This window comes from Tamandua tetradactyla, chromosome 19 (assembly GCF_023851605.1).
Source record: "Tamandua tetradactyla isolate mTamTet1 chromosome 19, mTamTet1.pri, whole genome shotgun sequence".
Taxonomy (NCBI): domain Eukaryota; kingdom Metazoa; phylum Chordata; class Mammalia; order Pilosa; family Myrmecophagidae; genus Tamandua; species Tamandua tetradactyla.
Window position 1 is genome coordinate 15,046,285 of NC_135345.1, and position 21,335 is coordinate 15,067,619.

Sequence of the window (21,335 nt, forward strand, 5' to 3'; positions counted from 1 at the left end):
GAGCGGAGGAGGGCGGCCACCTCTACGATGCCGTAGATGCGGGTCAGCGCCATCTCCAGCTTCGCCTGGTCCTGGAGCGGCTGCTGGGCCAGCTGAAGGGCCTACTTAACCGGCAGTGGCCTCTTCGTCAATCCTATGGGGCTGGGACCTTCTCTCCCGCGCTCGGCTACCACCGGCCCACTGACCCCAAGGCGAACTCTCAGAGTTCGTCAAACTCCCAAACCGGCCTCGGAGAGTCTCGTAATTTCCACGACGTGGCTACCACTAGAATTCAAATACCTCTCGCGGGAGTGCGAAAATATCGCGATATTGCGGCGAGAGGACCACAAATCGAAAAAACTGGCGCGGCTTTTCACGCACGCGCAGAGGGCCTATCCAGCCTTTACCCAGATTACAAGTGGCGTTTCTGCGCAAACACAGATTAGGCCGGAAGTGGTTGTGGCAGCGGGTACAAGGATGAAGGAGCTGAACCTCCGCTCGGCCCGCGACAGGTGAGGCTAGCAGCGCCGGGCCTGGCCGAGTGATGGTGGCTGTGCTGGGGATGAGAAGAAGAATGGCAACCTCAAATGGCAGTGTACCAAAATTCGCTAAAGGGAGGCAAACAGGAAGCAGTTTTCTGATTTTGCTGAACCGAGAAATTTAAGTCTCCTGGGGTTTGGGAGCAGCAATCTGGGATCTGAGAGGAGATGCTCTCAGGTCACCTGAGAGATCAGGCTGAAATCGTTTGATGACCTGTTTGGGTCCTGGGAGGACAGAAGGGTGGTGTCAGGGATCTCCTGGGAAGAGGACTACGTTCTTATCTATTTGTAGGTCTTGGTGACACCAGCCCTTTACAGTACTATAAAAAGAAAATCATGCCTAAACGGCTACCCTAAAGACAATGTGACAAATCTCGCCCTATAGCATGTTGCAACTCAGCCTTGAGCTGATAGCATTTGTTTTATCAAGATGGCTCCTGCTACAACCTTCCTGAGCCCTTCCTGAATGCATTCCAGCAATATCTAGGATATTTTAAAGCTTTTAGTCTTGTATATAGTTTCACCCCTTCTTAAACCTAAAATGCAGCATTTGTCTAGTGCAAAACTGAATAGAGTCTTCTTGATAGCATTCTTTCTCTGAATCTTTCTTTCTTGCTCTATTATCCTTAACCATGTGTTTCATCTAACCAGTCACCTTTACCCTGGTTTACACCTTCATACCGTAATCTTCTCGGTTCTGATTTGCTTTTGTTTTCTGACAGTTCATTCTCAGAGAGACCAACAGACTAAGTTAATAGCAGGCTAGGCTGTCAAAACTCATGTGGTCCTAGAGTGGCCTTTGGCTTTGTTTGAATTCTAGTCAGTATTAATGTGTTAGCCTTTTAACAAAAGCCTTTTTTTTTTTGCATCATTGCAAAAAAGTCAAGAGCGAATCATGTAGATAAAATTAATGAAGTTTCACAGGGGAATATCACCAAAGCTGTAGCCTCCCCCTCACAACATCTTTCATGTTTCAATGTCACCATAGCCCTATGACATGATATTCAAAGCCAGATTTATTATTAAAGACTAGGCTGTCAAATAAATACAAATAGCAACAGGCTTATAGACATGGACAGCATTCAGATAATTTGTAGCACATTTTTGAGTGCCATCTGGTAGTCCTGAAACCTGTACCTTGTTTGTGTATTGTACTCTATTTCACTCAAAGGTGAAGAATAGATAGTTACAATGAAAAAAAATTTTGAAGGTCCCAAATTTCCCTAAAGTAGCCTAGGTTTATAACTTGTCTACTAATTCCACAAGATAGGAAAACAATACCAATCCCTTTGGGGGTCTCATTTTTTTTTTTTTTTTAACATGGGCAGGCACCAGGAATTAAACTGGGGTCCTTGGGCATGGCAGGCAAGCATTCTTACCTGCTGAGCCACTGTGGCCCTGGGGTCTCTTTTTAAATATTTTTATTGACTAATCTTCACACACATACACACCATGCATGGTATACGATCAGTGGCTTACAGTATCATCACAGAGTTGTGTATTCATCACCATGATCATTTTTAGAACATTTGCATCACTCCAGAAAAGGAAGCAAAAAGAAAAAACGCATACATCCCATGTCTCCTACCTGTCTCTCTCATTGACTGCTAGTTTTTCAATCTCCCCCCTTTTTTTTTTATTAATTAAAAAAAGAATTAACAAAACAATTAGAAATCATTCCATTCTACATGTACAATCAGTAATTCTTAATAACATCACATAGTTGCATATTCATCATTTCTTAGTACATTTGCATCGATTTAGAAAAAGAAATAAAAAAATAAAAAGACAACAGAATAAGAATTAAAACATTAATAGAAAGAAAAAAAAAAACCTATACCTCACATGCAGCTTCATTCAGTGTTTTAACATAATTGCATTACAATTGGGTAGTGTTGTGCTGTCCATTTCTGAGTTTTTATATCCAGTCCCGTTGTACAGTCTGTATCCCTTCAGCTCCAATTACCCCTTCTCTTTTTTTTTTAATTAATGGAAAAAAAGAAATTAACCCAACATTTAGAAATCATACCATTCTACATATGCAATCAGTAATTCTTAACATCATCACGTAGATGCATGATCATCATTTCTTAGTACATTTGCATCGGTTTAGAAAAACTAGCAACATAACCGAAAAAGATATAGAATGTTAATATAGAGACAAAAATAAAAGTAATAATAGTAAAGTCAAAACAAAACAAAACAAAACAAAAACCTATAGCTCAGATGCAGCTTCATTCAGTGTTTTAACCAGATTACTTTACAATTAGGTATTATTGTGCTGTCCATTTTTGAGTTTTTGTATCCAGTCCTGTTGCACAGTCTGTATCCCTTCAACTCCAATTGCCCATTATCTTACCCTGTTTCTACCTCCTGCTGGACTCTGTTACCAATGACATATTCCAAATTTATTCTCGAATGTCTGTTCACATCAGTGGGACCATACAGTATTTGTCCTTTTGTTTTTGGCTAGACTCACTCAGCATAATGTTCTCTAGGTCCATCCATGTTATTACATGCTTCATAAGTTTATCCTGTCTTAAAGCTGCATAGTATTCCATCGTATGTATATACCACAGTTTGTTTAGCCACTCTTCTGTTGATGGAGATTTCGGCTGTTTCCATCTCTTTGCAATTGTAAATAACGCTGCTATAAACATTGGTGTGCAAATGTCCGTTTGTGTCTTTGCCCTTAAGTCCTTTGAGTATATTCCCAGCAATGGTATTGCTGGGTCATATGGCAATTCTATATTCAGCTTTTTGAGGAACCGCCAAACTGCCTTCCACAGTGGTTGCACCATTTGACATTCCCACCAACAGTGGATAAGTGTGCCTCTTTCTCCGCATCCTCTCCAGCACTTGTCATTTTCTGTTTTGTTGATAATGGCCATTCTGGTGGGTGTGAGATGATATCTCATTGTGGTTTTGATTTGCATTTCTCTAATGGCCAGGGACATTGAGCATCTCTTCATGTGCCTTTTGGCCATTTGTATTTCCTCTTCTGATAGGTGTCTGTTCAAGTCTTTTTCCCATTTTGTAATTGGGTTGGCTGTCTTTTTGTTGTTGAGATGAACAATCTCTTTATAAATTCTGGATACTAGACCTTTATCTGATATATCATTTCCAAATATTGTCTCCCATTGTGTAGGCTGTCTTTCTACTTTCTTGATGAAGTTCTTTGATGCACAAAAGTGTTTAATTTTGAGGAGCTCCCATTTATTTATTTCCTTCTTCAGTGCTCTTGCTTTAGGTTTAAGGTCCATAAAACCGCCTCCAGTTGTAAGATCCATAAGATATCTCCCAACGTTTTCCTCTAACTGTTTTATGGTCTTAGACCTAATGTTTAGATCTTTGATCCATTTTGAGTTAACTTTTGTATAGGGTGTGAGAGATGGGTCTTCTTTCATTCTTTTGCATATGGATATCCAGTTCTCTAGGCACCATTTATTGAAGAGACTGTTCTGTCCCAGGTGAGTTGGCTTGACTGCCTTATCAAAGATCAAATGTCCATAGATGAGAGGGTCTATATCTGAGCACTCTATTCGATTCCATTGGTCGATATATCTATCTTTATGCCAATACCATGCTGTTTTGACCACTGTGGCTTCATAATATGCCTTAAAGTCAGGCAGCGCGAGACGTCCAGCTTCGTTTTTTTTCCTCAAGATGTTTTTAGCAATTCGGGGCACCCTGCCCTTCCAGATAAATTTGCTTATTGGTTTTTCTATTTCTGAAAAATAAGTTGTTGGGATTTTGATTGGTATTGTATTGAATCTGTAAATCAATTTAGGTTGGATTGACATCTTAACTATATTTAGTCTTCCAATCCATGAACACGGTATGCCCTTCCATCTATTTAGGTCTTCTGTGATTTCTTTTAACAGTTTTTTGTAATTTTCTTTATATAGGTTTTTTTGTCTCTTTAGTTAAATTTATTCCTAGGTATTTTATTCTTTTAGTTGCAATTGTAAATGGAATTCGTTTCTTGATTTCCCCCTCAGCTTGTGCATTACTAGTGTATAGAAATGCTACAGATTTTTGAATGTTGATCTTGTAACCTGCTACTTTGCTGTACTCATTTATTAGCTCTAGTAGTTTTGTTGTGGATTTTTCCGGGTTTTCGACGTATAGTATCATATCGTCTGCAAACAGTGATAGTTTTACTTCTTCCTTTCCAATTTTGATGCCTTGTATTTCTTTTTCTTGTCTAATTGCTCTGGCTAGAACCTCCAACACAATGTTGAATAATAGTGGTGATAGTGGACATCCTTGTCTTGTTCCTGATCTTAGGGGGAAAGTTTTCAATTTTTCCCCATTGAGGATGATATTAGCTGTGGGTTTTTCATATATTCCCTCTATCATTTTAAGGAAGTTCCCTTGTATTCCTATCTTTTGAAGTGTTTTCAACAGGAAAGGATGTTGAATCTTGTCAAATGCCTTCTCTGCATCAATTGAGATGATCATGTGATTTTTCTGCTTTGATTTGTTGATATGGTGTATTACATTAATTGATTTTCTTATGTTGAACCATCCTTGCATACCTGGGATGAATCCTACTTGGTCATGATGTATAATTCTTTTAATGTGTTGTTGGATACGATTTGCTAGAATTTTATTGAGGATTTTTGCATCTGTATTCATTAGAGAGATTGGTCTGTAGTTTTCTTTTTTTGTAATATCTTTACCTGGTTTTGGTATGAGGGTGATGTTGGCTTCATAGAATGAATTAGGTAGTTTTCCCTCCACTTCGATTTTTTTGAAGAGTTTGAGGAGAATTGGTACTAATTCTTTCTGGAACGTTTGGTAGAATTCACATGTGAAGCCATCTGGTCCTGGACTTTTTTTTTAGGAAGCTTTTGAATGACTAATTCAGTTTCTTTACTTGTGATTGGTTTGTTGAGGTCATCTATGTCTTCTTGAGTCAAAGTTGGTTGTTCATGTCTTTCCAGGAACCCGTCCATTTCATCTAAATTGTTGTATTTATTAGCGTAAAGTTGTTCATAGTATCCTGTTATTACCTCCTTTATTTCTGTGAGGTCAGTAGTTATGTCTCCTCTTCCATTTCTGATCTTATTTATTTGCATCCTCTCTCTTCTTCTTTTTGTCAATCTTGATAGGGGCCCATCAATCTTATTGATTTTCTCATAGAACCAACTTCTGGTCTTATTGATTTTCTCTATTGTTTTTATGTTTTCAATTTCATTTATTTCTGCTCTGATCTTTGTTATTTCTTTCCTTTTGCTTGCTTTGGGATTAGTTTGCTGTTCATTCTCCAGTTCTTCCAAGTGAACAGTTAATTCCTGCATTTTTGCCTTTTCTTCTTTTCTGAGATAGGCATTTAGGGCAATAAATTTCCCTCTTAGCACTGCCTTTGCTGCATCCCATAAGTTTTGATATGTTGTGTTTTCATTTTCATTTGCCTCGAGGTATTTACTAATTTCTCTTGCAATTTCTTCTTTGACCCACTCGTTGTTTAAGAGTGTGTTGTTGAGCCTCCATGTATTTGTTAATTTTCTGGCATTCCGCCTATTATTGATTTCCAACTTCATTCCTTTATGATCCGAGAAAGTGTTGTGTATGATTTCAATCTTTTTAAATTTGTTAAGACTTGCTTTGTGACCCAGCATATGGTCTATCTTTGAGAATGATCCATGAGCACTTGAGAAAAAGGTGTATCCTGCTGTTGTGGGATTTAATGTCCTATAAATGTCTGTTAAGTCTAGCTCCTTTATAGTAATATTCAGATTCTCTATTTCTTTATTGATCCTCTGTCTAGATGTTCTGTCCATTGATGAGAGTGGGGAATTGAAGTCTCCAACTATTATGGTATTTGTGTCTATTTCCTTTTTCAGTGTTTGCAGTGTATTCCTCACGTATTTTGGGGCATTCTGGTTCGGTGCATAAATATTTATGATTGTTATGTCTTCTTGTTTAATTGTTCCTTTTATTAGTATATAGTGTCCTTCTTTGTCTCTTTTAACTGTTTTACATTTGAAGTCTAACTTGTTGGATATTAGTATAGCCACTCCTGCTATTTTCTGGTTGTTATTTGCATGAAATATCTTTTCCCAACCTTTCACTTTCAACCTATGTTTATCTTTGGGTCTAAGATGTGTTTCCTGTAGACAGCATATAGAAGGATCCTGTTTTTTATCCATTCTGCCATTCTATATCTTTTGATTGGGGAATTCAGTCCATTAACATTTAGTGTTATTATTGTTTGGATAATATTTTCCTCTACCATTTTGCCTTTTGTATTATATATATCATATCTGACTTTCCTTCTTTCTACACTCTTCTCCATACCTCTCTCTTCTGTCTTTTCGGTTCTGACTCTAGTGCTCCCTTTAGTATTTCTTGCAGAGCTGGTCTCTTGGTCACAGATTCTCTCAGTGACTTTATGTCTGAGAATGTTTTAATTTCTCCCTCATTTTTGAAGGACAATTTTGCTGGATATAGGAGTCTTGGTTGGCAGTTTTTCTCTTTTAGTAATTTAAATATATCATCCCACTGTCTTCTAGCCTCCATGGTTTCTGCTGAGAAATCTACACATAGTCTTATTGGGTTTCCCTTGTATGTGATGGATTGTTTTTCTCTTGCTGCTTTCAAGATCCTCTCTTTCTCTTTGACTTCTGACATTCTAACTAGTAAGTGTCTTGGAGAACGCCTATTTGTGTCTAATCTCTTTGGGGTGCGCTGCACTTCTTGGATCTGTAATTTTAGGTCTTTCATAAGAGTTGGGAAATTTTCAGTGAAAATTTTTTCCATTAGTTTTTCTCCTCCTTTTCCCTTCTCTTCTCCTTCTGGGACACCCACAACACGTATATTTGTGCGGTTCATATTGTCCTTGAGTTCCCTGATACCCTGTTCAAATTTTTCCATTCTTTTCCCGATAGTTTCTGTTTGTTTTTGGAATTCAGATATTCCATCCTCCAAATCACTAATTCTATCTTCTGTCTCTTTGAATCTATCATTGTAGGTATCCATTGTTTTTTCTATCTTTTCTACTTTGTCCTTCACTTCCATAAGTTCTGTGATTTGTTTTTTCAGTTTTTCTGTTTCTTCTTTATGTTCAGCCCATGTCTTCTTCATGTCTTCCCTCAATTTATCGATTTCGTTTTTGAAGAGGTTTTCCATTTCTGTTCGTATATTCAGCATTAGTTGTCTCAGCTCCTGTATCTCATTTGAACTATTGGTTTGTTCCTTTGACTGGGCCATATTTTCAATTATTTGAGCGTGATCCATTATCTTCTGTTGGCGTCTGCGCATTTAGACAGATTTCCCTGGATATTGGATCCAAAAGTTTGGAAGATTTTTCTGTGAAGTCTCTGGGTTCTGTCTTTCTTATCCTGCCCAGTAGGTGGCGCTCGTGGCACACGTTTGTCTGCGGGTCCCACCAGTAAAAGGTGCTGTGGGACCTTTAACTTTGGAAAACTCTCGCCGTCCAGGAGGTTCGCTAGCCGAAGCGGCTTGGAAGAGTTCGAGCCGGCCCGGGGTCCGAATGCAGGGAGGGTGACTGGCCGCCGCAGCCTGGGAAAGCGCCCGTCCGAATTTCCTATTCGCCCGGGCGACAAGCGTGGCGGGAGGGCGCCAGCGGCAGCGGCCCGCCTGGGAGAGTGCACGTTCCCGGGGAGTCACGGGTTTGGAAGGGGCCTCCCCCACCCGTCACCATTCTCCGCGGCCTGGGGATTTCCAATCCAATTCTCTCAGTTGGTCCGGGGGGCCGCGTGTGGTGTGGGCGCCAGCCGCCGCGGTTTCAGGGGACCGCCTCTCCAATTCTCCCAGCCGGCCCGGGAAGGGGGAAGGGAGTGACTCCGGCTGCTTGCCGCCCCGCCCGGTGAAGCCCGCGCGCCTCGGCGATCTCACCCGAGCGGCTTCTCTCAGCCAGCCAGCCGTTCCAGGATGGGGTACGCTGTCTTTTTTATCTCTGTTGTGGCTTTGGGCACTGTTCTGTATCGTTTCTACTCCCCTAGTAGCTGTCCTGGAGAAGAAACTAAGATCCGCGCGTCTTACTAAGCCGCCATCTTCTCCGGAAGTCCCCCATTTTTTTTTACCCCATCCCCTCTTTTATTTCTTTATCTTTTTATCCATATTTCTTACTCATCTGTTCATACCTTGGATGAAAGGAGCATCAGACACGAGGTTTTCACAGTCATACAGTCACATTGTAAAAGCCATATAATCATAAATCATCTTCAAGAATCAAGGCTACTGGAGCACAGCACAACAGCCACTCCAATACACCATAAATTAAAAAGGTACATCTATATAATGTATAAAGAATAACCTACAGGATATCCTCTTGACTGTTTGAAATCTCTTAGCCACTGAAACTTTATTTTGTCTCATTTCTCTTTTCCCCCTTTTGGTCAAGAAGGCTTTCTCAATCCCACGATACCGGGTCTGGGCTCATCCCAGGAGTTCTGTTCCATGTTGTCAGGAAGATTTACACCCCTGGAAGTTATATCTGTTGGGGCCTTTTTTAAGGCTGAAGGTGGATTTCATCCACCTTCTTAACATCAACAGTCTAATATTGTGTAGTAGTTGTATTTTTATTTTCTGGGTAAGTACAGTCCTATCCATTTAAAAAATCCATTTAAATGACTAACTAAGGAACTTCAAAATTAGTCATTTTAAACTGGGAATTCCAGCCTCCTTCTTAAGTAATTAGACTCATTCACCAGGCAAATAAAAGTAATTTTGAGATATGGGCATTTCAGCTTTAACATAACATAACTTTCTAAAAAAAATGACTCATCTGCAGCAATTTGTAGTCAACAATAACAGGACTTTCAGAGAAATAGTGCTAGGGCCTACAACTTTGTAATTTGAGTAATACTACAAAGTAGCAATCCTAATAAAAGGAACAGCATACTTAAGATGTGTAGAATTCCTAATATATAAACACTACAGTAAATATAAGACTTTACAAAAAAATAATAAAAAGATAGTTTGAAGGAAGGTTTGAAACTGCTGTGTTATGGTGATAAGCATATGGTGTTTAGGGTGACAAGCCCTAAATACACAAAAATAAAAAAGGGTGGTACAAGAAGTACTTCTAAGATAGGCATGGCGAAACCAAGCTAAGGGGAATGGACCATTGTCCTTTCCTTTGCTGTGTTCAGCTTGATCTATTTTGCTACTCCTGATGCTGACTTTCTGTGTTTTACTGACATAATTTTTATATTTACCAGTTTTATTTGAGGTGGTTTGCCTTTCAGAAATAAGCCTAAACCCATATAAGCTAGTGATGAGAAGAGTGGTAGACTTTTTGCTTCAGTACCCATTATCTTGGATTTCGTAAAGGTCCCTGTGGCTGACAATAATGTTATTCTATGTTGTGATGCTTCACTGTCATTTTGGTCTTATTCCCAGGTCAGGGATACATTCCAAGAAAGTTCTATAAACAAATACCAGCTCCAACCTGATAGTTGAACTATCCATGGAATACCTCATTGGATCCTCACTAGATGAGACCATAACAGGTACTCTTAAAAAAAACTCTTCCCATCAAAAGGTATCAGGATTGAAAATCCAAGGTGTATACTTACTACTTAAAGAATGTTCCTGCACCAGCTGTCAATCCAGTGGATCAGCAAATTTCTTTGATCATCAAGCAGACATACTAAAGATACCAAAAAAGCAGAGGACACAAATGCCTCTATTTCTGTTTTTCACACAATGTGTGTAACCCATTAAGTGGGTCATAAAATCTGTTCTGTGAGTCATGATGAACATTTTTTAAAAAGTAAAAATAAAAAAAAATCAAATATAAAATATCAAAGTGCTTTGGATGGATTCTTTGCCAGAATCTTGCACATTGCAAGGAATACTGAGGTAAATTTCAATCTGTGAGAAAGGTATTTGGCGGAGGGATATGATGACTGTTAACGCATATTGGCTAGGAAATGGGTTTTCAGTCATTTGCTCACTAGTATCTTGTTTGGTTTTAATAACAACAAGGTTAATATTGTGCAATCTAGTTTTTTTATATTCCCATGATTTGCAAAGGCAGCTAGATGTGAATTTTTACAGACTTTGAGTATGTTTTTGGGAAAGAATGTTATCTAGGCTATATTTTTTTGAGTTAGTGGCAATTATAACATTTTAATCAAACTGAAATAAATTACTCTTAAAATGGATCATTTCTTTATTAAAAGAAAGAGGAACTATGAAATGAAATATGCAGAGACATGCTCAAGTTCAACTCTTGGATCTGAAAGTGTAGATATTAACAATATTAAGAAAACTGTTGATTCCAATCAGCAAACTTTGACTTTGTTTGAGCCACATTTCAAAAGGAAAAAAGTAAGTGCAAGACATTATAATGAGGATTATTTAAAATACGGTTTTATCAAATGTGAAAAACCCTTTGAAAATGACAGACCCCAGTGTGTTATTTGTAGTAATATTCTTGGAAATGAAAGCTTAAAACCTTCAAAATTAAAAAGGCACTTAGAAACTCAGCATGCTGAACTTATTGATAAGCCTCTTGAATATTTTCAGAAAAAGAAAAAAGATGTGAAGTTATCAACAGAAGTTCTTTATTCTACTACTGTTAGTGAAAAAACCTTATTATCATCACATTTGGTTGCAAATCGTGTGGCAAAGGCGAAAATGGCTCATACAGCTGCTGAAAAAATTATTCTTCCAGCTTGTTTGAATATGGTACGTACAATTTTTGATGATAAATCAGCTGATAAATTGAAAACTATACCAAGTGATAACACAATATCTCTTCGAATTTGTGCTATTGCAGAAGGAGGCAATGCTTATTTCTCGGTTGCAGTCTGGTATAGATTTTGCAATACAGCTTGATGAAAGCACTGATATTGGAAGCTGCTCAGCACTTTTAGTTTATGTCAGATATGCATGGCAAGATGATTTTATGGAGGATTTTTTGTGCTGTTTAAATTTAACCTCACACTTAAGCGGATTAGACATTTTTGTGGAATAAGGAAAGTGCATTGTTGGCCAATATAAATTAAACTGGAAAAACTGTAAAGGAATTACCAGTGATGGAACTGCAGACATAACTGGAAAACATAGCAGATAATTAAAAAATTGCTAGAAGTTTCTAATAATGGTGCTGTGTAGAATCATTGTTTTTTACATCATGAGGCTTTAGCCTCCAGAGAAATTCCACAGAATCTCATGGAAGTATTGAAAAATGCAGTGATAGTTGTTAATTTTATTAAAGGAAGCTCACTGAATAACCGATTTCTGGACATATTTTGTTCAGAGATTGGAGCTAGTTATACCCACTTACTATATCATACCAAAGTTCATTGGTTATCTCAAGGGAAAATATTAAGCAGGGTTATGAACTCAGGAATGAGAATCACATTTTTTCTTGTAGAAAAAAAGTCTCATTTGGCAAATATTTTTAAAGATAATATTTGGATAACAAATTTGGCATATTTAACTGACATTTTTGGCATTCTTACTGAACTGAGTTTAAAACTACAGTGGAGAAACAATGATATATTCCAATATGTTGAACATATCCAAAGATTCAAAAAGACGTTATTGTTATGGCAAGCAAGGCTTAAGAGCAATCATCCTAGCTACTATATGTTTCCAAAATTTATGCAGCATACTGAAGAGAATAGTATTAATGAAAACATTTTGAAAGAATTAAAAGTAGAAATATTGTTATATCTCACTTCTGTATCTCAAACACTTAACTGTTTCTTTCCAGAAGAAAAATTCAAAACAAAAGAAAAATTGTTGGGTAAAAGATCCATTTGCTTTTCGAAACCCTGAATCAGCAATTGAGTTAAATTTGGTGCCTGAAGAAAAGAATGAATTATGGCAGCTTAGTTCGTCATATACATTGAAGAGTGATTATGAGACATTAAGTTTATCAGCATTTTAGATCAAGGTAAAAGAAGACTTTCCATTGCTAAGTAGAAAGAGTGTTCTGCTATTGCTACCATTTACAACAACTAATTTGTGTGAACTAGGGTTTTCAATCTTGACCCAGTTAAAAACAAAGGAAAGAAATGGGGGCGGGCCGCGGTGGCTCAGCGGGCAAGAGTGCTTGCCTGCCATGCCGGAGGACCTCGGTTCGATTCCCGGCCCCAGCCCATGTAAAAAACAAACAAACAAACAAAATATAATAAAAAAACAAGAAAATGTTTAAAGATGTTTCCCTTTCTTCCTTCCATCCTTCCTTCCTTCTCTCTGTCTTTCCTTCCCTTCCTCCCTCTCTCTTTAAAAAAAAAAAAAAAAAAAAAAGAAATGGGTCGAATAGTACAGCAGATATGCGGCTAACATTGTCTTCCTGTGTTCCAGATTGGAATGAACTTAGGAACAGGCAAGCACACCCATCACATTGAATAAAATCTTACCTAGATTTTGTTTTTGTATTTCTTATTTTGTGATTTTTTTCTGTTTTTTATTTAAATGTTAATATAAAACTTTATATTATAACTTGGTTGTATTTTGTTATATTTACATATTAATAAAAATGGTGATTTTATTTTATGTTCATTGAACAAAAATTTAATGTACATCTATTATAGGCCAGGAACTATTCTAGATATTTGGAATAAAAAAATGAACAAAACAAGGATCCTTCTGAGAGGGGATTCTAGCAAACAGAGACAGATAATAAGCATAATACATGTTATATAATATGTAGAGGATCATATGTGTTATAGAAAGAGTAGTAAGATGGAATTTGGGAGGTATTTGAGGACCAAATCATAACGGGCTTGAGACCATTGCAGGGCTTCTGGCTTTTTGTCAGTGATATAGAGAATAATTGAAGGGTTTAAGCAGAGTAAATTCTCATCTGAATTAGGTTTTGAAAGACTTACTTTGGCTGCAATTTTGAGAATAGACTGAATTAAGTGTTATTCCCTCAAGAGGTCTTTCCCAACCACCTTAGTTAAGGTATGTTCTCTCTAACCCTCCCTTTGTAGTATTTATAATTTGTAATAATTTTATGTATTTGATTACTAGTGCTGCTGTTTGGCCACACTATATGAATGCTCCACAGGAACAGAGGTCTTGTCTATGTTGCATGATACATAGTAGTCACCCAGTAAACATTTGATAAGCAAATTAATCCATGATATCTAATATCTATAATTTGAAGTGTTAGCCCCAGGAATAATTATTAAATATGGTAAATTTCTTTTCCTTTCTTTACTTTTCAAAGCTGATTTTGTCAGAGAACCCCTATAAGCATCCCCAGATGGCACTGGTTAATGTTGTTCTGTCATGATGTTGCTGATGATTAAGCAACTGATTCTCTTAATACATTTTCTTCAAACTAATTTCAACCTCTGCCTCTGTTTGAATGCTCCCTGACTGCACTGGGTAGTGTTTCTTTTGGCATGGTATTTCTCTTTAAAATCATTTCATGTAAATTATCATTTTTTTGCTACCACAGCTACCATTTTTATAATATTTGAGTTCATATTTCTTAGTCTATTGATGCTAATAGATTTCCCCCATTTTTTGATGTTTGAAGTAGTGTTGAAAGATAGTTCTCAATGAATAACATATTTTTGCTTGGTTGGTATCCTCTGAATGAAGGTATTTACACCCAGGTTCCCAATGTTTTAAAAGGAGACATTCCAGGATAATAAAGGTAGACACATCTTCCCTAGCGACATCTAACGGGTATACAGATAAAGCTTTTTCCTTCTACTCCCCTGAGAAATTTGCATAATTCCAGGATAATCTCTGTAGGGAAGAATGGACAGTGTGCCAGGAGCCCCATCAAAGTGCAGAGTCTTAAAATTTGGGGCAAGTCCTCTAGTACAACCCACTACCTGTGCAGGTAACATCTGGCCCTTATGTCATCCTGTGGCATTTGGGCATGAGGAACTTAAATGATCTGATATGATGACTTTTTTTTTCCCTAGGAGTGATATATTGTGTCTCTGGCGCATGGGCTCTTATGCATTCCTGTCAGTATATATCACTTCCAAAAAGTCCCCTTTCTCATGTAAAGTACATTCACAGGTTCCAGGAATAAGGATGTGGACATCTTTAGGAGGAGCATTATTCAGCCTACCACAGTTCACCCTCTGATCTCCAAGACTCATCTGTCCCATGTGAAAAATACATTTGTCCTTTCTGAAGATCTCAAGAGTCACCCCATTGCAACCTTAACTCAAGTCCAAAAATCTCATCTAGGCCTCATCAGCTCAAAAGTCCCAAATCTCAATCTAAATCGTGTAAATCAGGTCTAGATGAGGCTCTGAATATAATTGGTCCTGGGGCAAAATTCTGTAACTATGGACTTGTGAAACTAGAAGGTTTAGATACTCAAAATATACAATGGTGAACAAGCATAAGATAACTGTCACAGACATTTCCATTCAAAAAGGGAAAAAATGAAGGAAAAAAAAAATCACCAGTCTGAAGCAATGCCAAAATCTAAATTAGCAAATTCCATTAAGTTTCAAGTCCTGGGGATAATTCTCTGTGGTTCCTGGCTGCCCTGTGCATCCACGGATGTGCTCTGTGGCACTGCATCTCCACCCCCATACTCATCCTTTTTCAGCAAGAGGAGCACATATTTGCCGCTGAGTAGTTATATCAGCTTGTTTCCTTCCTGTAGCATGATGGAAGTTAAACAGCCTTCGTTCATTTCATCTTGTCTCTGTCCTGTTTAGTCTAACCTGGCAGTGTTTCTATTGGCTTTAACATTCCCAAACCTTGCAGATCTCCTGAGTATGTCATGGAGATTCACTCCATTAGACAGGTGGCTTTTCTGGATCTTTCCTGGTTAATCTCCTCTCCATTTTTTGCCTTCTGAGATGACAGGGATTCCATCAGTTACACACCTAATCTGTCCAAAGAGCCCTCTATGATCGAATTCGCTGACCTTTTAATCCTTTCTAGGCACTACCAAAAGATTGTCCAGCCATACCCTTGGCTTTCTGGGCAGTGGGTCTTTTAAATATTCATCTTTTGCAGTCTGGATAGGCTGAGCACTTCACCCAAATCATCAAGTCCTAGGTCCTTTTTAAAGAGTTCTGCCTACACTTCTTATCTCATGATCACTTCCTGTATCTTCAAAGTAGCCAGCATAGCATCTTCAAATTTCTCTCTGCTTCTTTCACCTTTTCTCTGTATCTAATCCTCCTGCTTCCCTGTGATTACATTGGGCCCATCCAGTTAATTAACAATAACTCCCCATCTTGGGATCCTTAGCTTAAATACATCTGCTAAGTACTATTTACCATGTGTGCTGGTTTGTTATGTACCCCAGAAAAGACTATCTTCTTCTAATCCATTCTTGTGGGTGCAGACCTATTGTAGGTGAACCTTTTGATTAGGATGTTTCTGTGAAGATGTGATCCACCTTAATCCTTTTGTGGAGTCCTTTATAAGAGGACACAGAGAACTCAGAGATATTTGGAGACAGAGAAAGAATATGCCCCAAGAGAAGCCAGAATGACCCACAGAAGCTGAGAGAGCCATTTTGAAATCAGAATCCAGGAAAGAAGGACCAGCAAATATTGCCCTCTGCCTTTCCTTGTGACAGACAAACCCCAGATGCCAGCAGCCTTTCCTCAGAGACGGTATCTCCCTCTTGATGCCTTAATTTGAACATTTTCATGGCCTTAGAACTGTACATTTGTAACCTATTAAATCCCCTTTTTAAAAGCCCATCCATTTTGGGTATATTGCATTCTGGCAGCTGTAGCAAACTGAAACATCATGTAAGGTAACAGATATACAGGTTTTGGGGATTAGGACATGGACATCTTTGGGGAGCTATTTTTCAATCTGATGCAACAAAGAGTAAATACAAGGAGCATATAAAATGGTAATCAGTGTTCCAAACATTTAGTATAGCACACTAAGAAAATATTCTAAGACCTTTAGATGTATGCTCTCTCCTACTTCACTGCCTAGTAGCCAAGAATTCTGACCAACAAACCATACAAAGGTTTTCAGTAAGAAAGTTCATATATCATTCAAAGCTGTTAATGCTCAAGAGAATAAAGTCCAAATACTTTAGCCTTATGTTCACGGTCTTTAAGTTATGATCTTAACTTATTTGTCAAGTCTCAACCTATGTTGTCTAGCAGTTAAACTGAACCTTTTGTCAAAGAAATCCCATGTTTTTTTTTTTTTGTCGTTACTCGGGATTAGATTCATCTGATCTTTTTACCCCCATCTCTATGTTTAGTTTTTCAGTCAGTGAAAACAATGTCCTTCCATTTATTTAGGCCTTTAATTTCTTTCAGTAATGGTTCGTAGTTTTCCACAAATCCTTTAAATTTATTCCTAGATATTTGATTCTTTTAGTTCCATCATTAATGGAATTTTTTTCTCAATTTCAGCTTTAGGCTGTTCATAACTAACGTATAGAAACACCATTGTGTGTGTGTGTTGATCTTGTACCCCACCAATATGCTGAATTCATTTATTAGCTCTATTAGCTGTGTTGTGCATATTTCAGGATTCTGTGTGTACAGGATCACGTCCTCTTCAAATAGGTATTCTCCCTTTCCTGTTTGAATGATTTTTATTTTTAATTTTTTCCCTAATTCCTCAAGCTAGAATTTCCAGTTCAGTAACAATTGTGACAGTGGGCATCCTTGTCTTGTTCCTAGTCTTAGGGGAAAAGCATTCAGTCTTTCACCTTTGAGTATGATGTTAGCTACGAGTTTTTCACATATATGCTATATCATGCTAAGATATTTCCATCTATTTCTAGTTTTATGAATGTTTTTTTATCAGGATGAAGTGCTGGATTTTGCAATGCTTTTTCTACATCAATTGAGATGATCGTCTGGTTTTTTTTTGTCATTCTATTAATGTGATATAAAATATTAATTGATCTTCTTGTGTTGAATCATTCCACCTGATCATGGTACATAATTCTTTTAATGTGCTGTTGGATTTTGTTTGCTAGTATTTTGATGAGGATTTTTGCATCTTTATCATGAGGGGTATTGGTCTGTAGTTTTATTTTCTTGAGATATCTTTATCTGGTTTTGGTATCAGGCTGATGGAGGCTTCATAGAATGAGTGTTCCCTCTTGTTCCAATTTTGGACAGAGTTTGAGAAATATTGATGTTAATTTTCTTTGAATATTTGGTAGAGTTCACCAGTGAAACCATCTGGTCCTGGGCTTTTCTTTGCAGGGAGGTCTTGGATTACTTATGCAATCTCTTTCATTGTTTTTGGTCTGTTGAGATCTTCTCTTTCTTTCTGAATCAGTGTAGGTAGTTTGTGTACTTCTATGAATTTGTTCATTTCATTGAGATTATCTAAATTGTTCATAGTTTTCTCTTATAATCCTTTTTATTTCCGGCATTTGACAAAACTTAGCATCCTTTCTTGATAAAAACACTTAGAGAAATAGGAATAAAAGAAAACTTCCTCAACATAATAAAGGACATATATGAGAAGCTCACAGCTAACATCATACTCAGTGCTGAAAGACTTGAAAGCTTTCCCTTTAAGATCTGGACAAAGACAGGATGCCCACTGTCATCACTGTGTTCAGCATCATGCTAAAAGTTCTAGCCAGAGCAGTTGGACAAGAAAAAAATAAAATGCATCCAAATTGGAAGGGAAGTAGTAACCTCACTATTTGTAGATGGCACAATCCTATATAGAGAAAGTCCCAAAAATTGTGCAACAAAACTACTAGAGTTAATTAACTTGTTCAGCAAAGTGGTGGGATAGAAGGTGTTCTAGTTTGCTAGCTGCCAGAATGCAACACACCAGAGATGAAATGGCTTTTAATAAAAGGGGATTTATTTCATTAGTTCTTCAGAGAAAAGGCAGTTAACTTCCATCTGAGGTTCTTTCTTACGTGGGAAGGCTCAGGGTAATCTCTGCGGGCCTTCTCCCCAGTTCTCTGGGTTCCAACAACTTTCCCTGGAGTGATTCCTTTCTGCATCTCCAAAGGCCTGGGCTTTAAGTGCTGAGACAAGGTATGCTGAACTGCTTTGGCTGTGCTACCTTGCGCTCTCTCATTTAAGCACCAGCCAATTAAGTCAAACATCATTCATTGCAGCAGACACGCCTCCTAGCCGACTGCAGATGTAATGAGCAACAGATGAGGTTCACGTACCATTGGCTCATGTCCGCAGCAACAGAACTAGGTGCTTTCACCTGGCCAAGTTGACAACTGAATCTAACTACCACAGAAGGTCAACATGCAAAACACAGTAGTGTTTCTATACTACAATCTTAGGAAATCAAGAAAAAAATTCCATTTACAATAGCAATGAAAAACTTCATTAGATGTCTAAGAATAAACTTAATCAATGATGTCATGGATTTGTACACAGAAAACTACAAAACATTGCTAAAAGATTTATGTATCAAAACATTCATATATCAAAGAAGATATGTAAATGGAAAGAAATTCTGTGTTCATGAATTGGAAGACTAAATATCATTAAGGTGTCAATTTTACCCAAATTGATTTATACATTCAATGCAATCCCAATCAAAATTCCAACAGCCTACTTTGCAGAAATGGAAAAGCCAATTATTAAATTTGTTTTAGGGTAATGGGCTCTACATAGCCGAAACATCTTGAAACCTAAGAAAAAGTTGGAGGACTCACACTTCCTGACTTTAAAGCATATTACAAAGCTACAGTGGTCAAAACAGCTTGGTACTGGCATAAAGATAGAAATATTGACAAAGGTAATCGAGAGTTCAGAAAAAAAACCCCACTTCTGCAGCCAATTGATTTTTGGCACGGCTGCGGAGATTACTCAATTGGGAAAGAATAGTCTCTTCAAAAATGGCCCTGGGAGAACAGGATCTCTGTATGCAAATAAATGAAAGAGAACTGTCTCACACCTTATACAGAAGTTAACTCAAAATGGTCAAAGCCCTAAATATAAGAGCTAAGACCATAAAACTTCTAGAAGAAAATATAGGGAAGCATCTTGAATGTCTTGTGATAGGCAGTAGGTTCTTAGAGTTGACACCCAAAGCACAAGCAATGAAAGAAAAAATTAGTGAAATGGGACCTTTTCAAAGTTAAAGTGTTTTATGCCTCAAAATTCTTTGTTAGAAAAGTGCAAAAGACAACCTACTCAATGGGAGAAAATATTTGGTAACCACATATCCAGTAAGGATCTAATATCCAGATTATATAAAGATAATCCTATACCTCAACAATAAAAAGACAACTCATTTAAAAAATGGGCAAAAGACTTGAATAGACATTTCTCCAAATGGGAAATAGAAATGGCTAAAAAGCGCATGAAAAGATGCTCAACATCAGTAGTTATTATGGAAATAAACCACAATGAAATATTATTTTACACCCATTAAAATGGCCACTGGTTTTTTTTTTTTTTTTTTTTTTAAGTACAAGCATTGGAGAGGTTGTGGAGAAATAGGAACACTCTTCATTGCTGGTGGGGATGTAAAATGTGTAGTCACTTTGGAAAATAATTTGGCAGTTCCTCAGGAAGCAAAATGGTATGATCTGGCAGTCCTGCTACTAGGTGTACACCCAGAAGAATTGAAAGTAGGGACATAAATGGATATTTGTACACCTATATTCATAGCAGCAATCTTCACAGTTGCCAAAAGATGGTAGTAACCAAAGTGTCCATCAGCCAATGAATGGATTAACAAAAAATATGGTAATATGTATATATACACAATTATGCAGCCATGGAAAAGAATGAAGTCCTGATGCATGTGCCGACATGGATGAACCTAGAGGACATTATGCTGAGTGAAATAAGCCAGACACAAAAGGACAGATATTGTATGGTCTCACTGATATGAACTAATTACTATAAGGAAATTCATAGAGTTAGAATCTAGATTATAGGTTACCAAGGAGAATGGGGAATTGATGCTTTTTTTACAGAATTTCTGTTTAGGTTTATGTTTAAGGTTTGGAAATGGATGGTGGTAATGGTAGCACAATATTGGGAGTATAATTAATAGCACTGAATTACATAGGTTAAGGTGGTTAAAAGGGTAAACTTGAGGTTATATTTATAACTAGAATAATAATTGAGATGAAACATAGGATTGTATAAGGCAATGAGCCCTATTGTAGATAATGGGCTATAGCTAATAGTACAGTATAAGAATGTTCTTTCATGAATTATAACAAATATATGACATTAAAACAAGATGTTAATAGTAAGGTGGTATAAGGGGAAAATATGCTTAATGTCAACTATGGACAATAATTAATTATACTATTAATACTCTTTCATCAATTGTAACGAAGATGAGTACTGTTAAAAAATAGTATAGTTATTAAAAAGTGCTATCATTGATTGTAACAAATGTCCCACACCAGTACAAGGTGTTGTTAGTGGTGTGTTGTATGTGAATCCTGTATTTTATGCAGGATTGTTCTGTAAACCCACAACTTCTCTAATTAAAAAAAACAAACAGACTGAATTTTTGTTTAACTGCACTGGCAATTAACAGCTGGACCAAGTGTGTGCACAGCTTGCCAATAGTTCTGCTATAGGTCATTCTGGTTGCCAGGGGACTGCTTTGTGTGCTCTTGCCTGCTGACTGCTAGGTCCCCACTTAGGTCCCTGTGGGACTTTAGCTGCCATGTTGCTACCGTGGGTGGCTCTGTGGTCAATAACTAGGCAGGAGGTGCCTGGCTTGCTGTTGTATGTCTCAAGCTGCATGGGATGGAGCATGGGTAAGGGGTCTAGGCAGGGATTGGCAGCTGCTCGCCTACCTTTTTTTTTTCTTGTATTTTTATTTTTATTTTTTCTTTAGCGTTTGTGGAGTATTTCACCAGTCTCTATCATCATCTGGAGTCCCAAGCAAGTTGAATCTGCCCTTTCATATGACTTTCTCTAAGGAGAAATATTCCCA

At 37.5% G+C, this 21,335-nt stretch overlaps 1 protein-coding gene across 1 annotated transcript in view; it reads left to right on the plus strand.

Annotated features, from left to right (window-relative positions):
• BST1 (bone marrow stromal cell antigen 1) overlaps nucleotides 1-21,335 on the plus strand; it is a 71,000-nt gene continuing 49,665 nt past the window's right edge. The window contains exon 1 of the mRNA XM_077136445.1: nucleotides 1-491. Within this exon, the coding sequence (XP_076992560.1) occupies nucleotides 136-491 (356 nt within the window). The 5' untranslated portion in view covers nucleotides 1-135. The remainder of the gene's footprint in view (nucleotides 492-21,335) is intronic.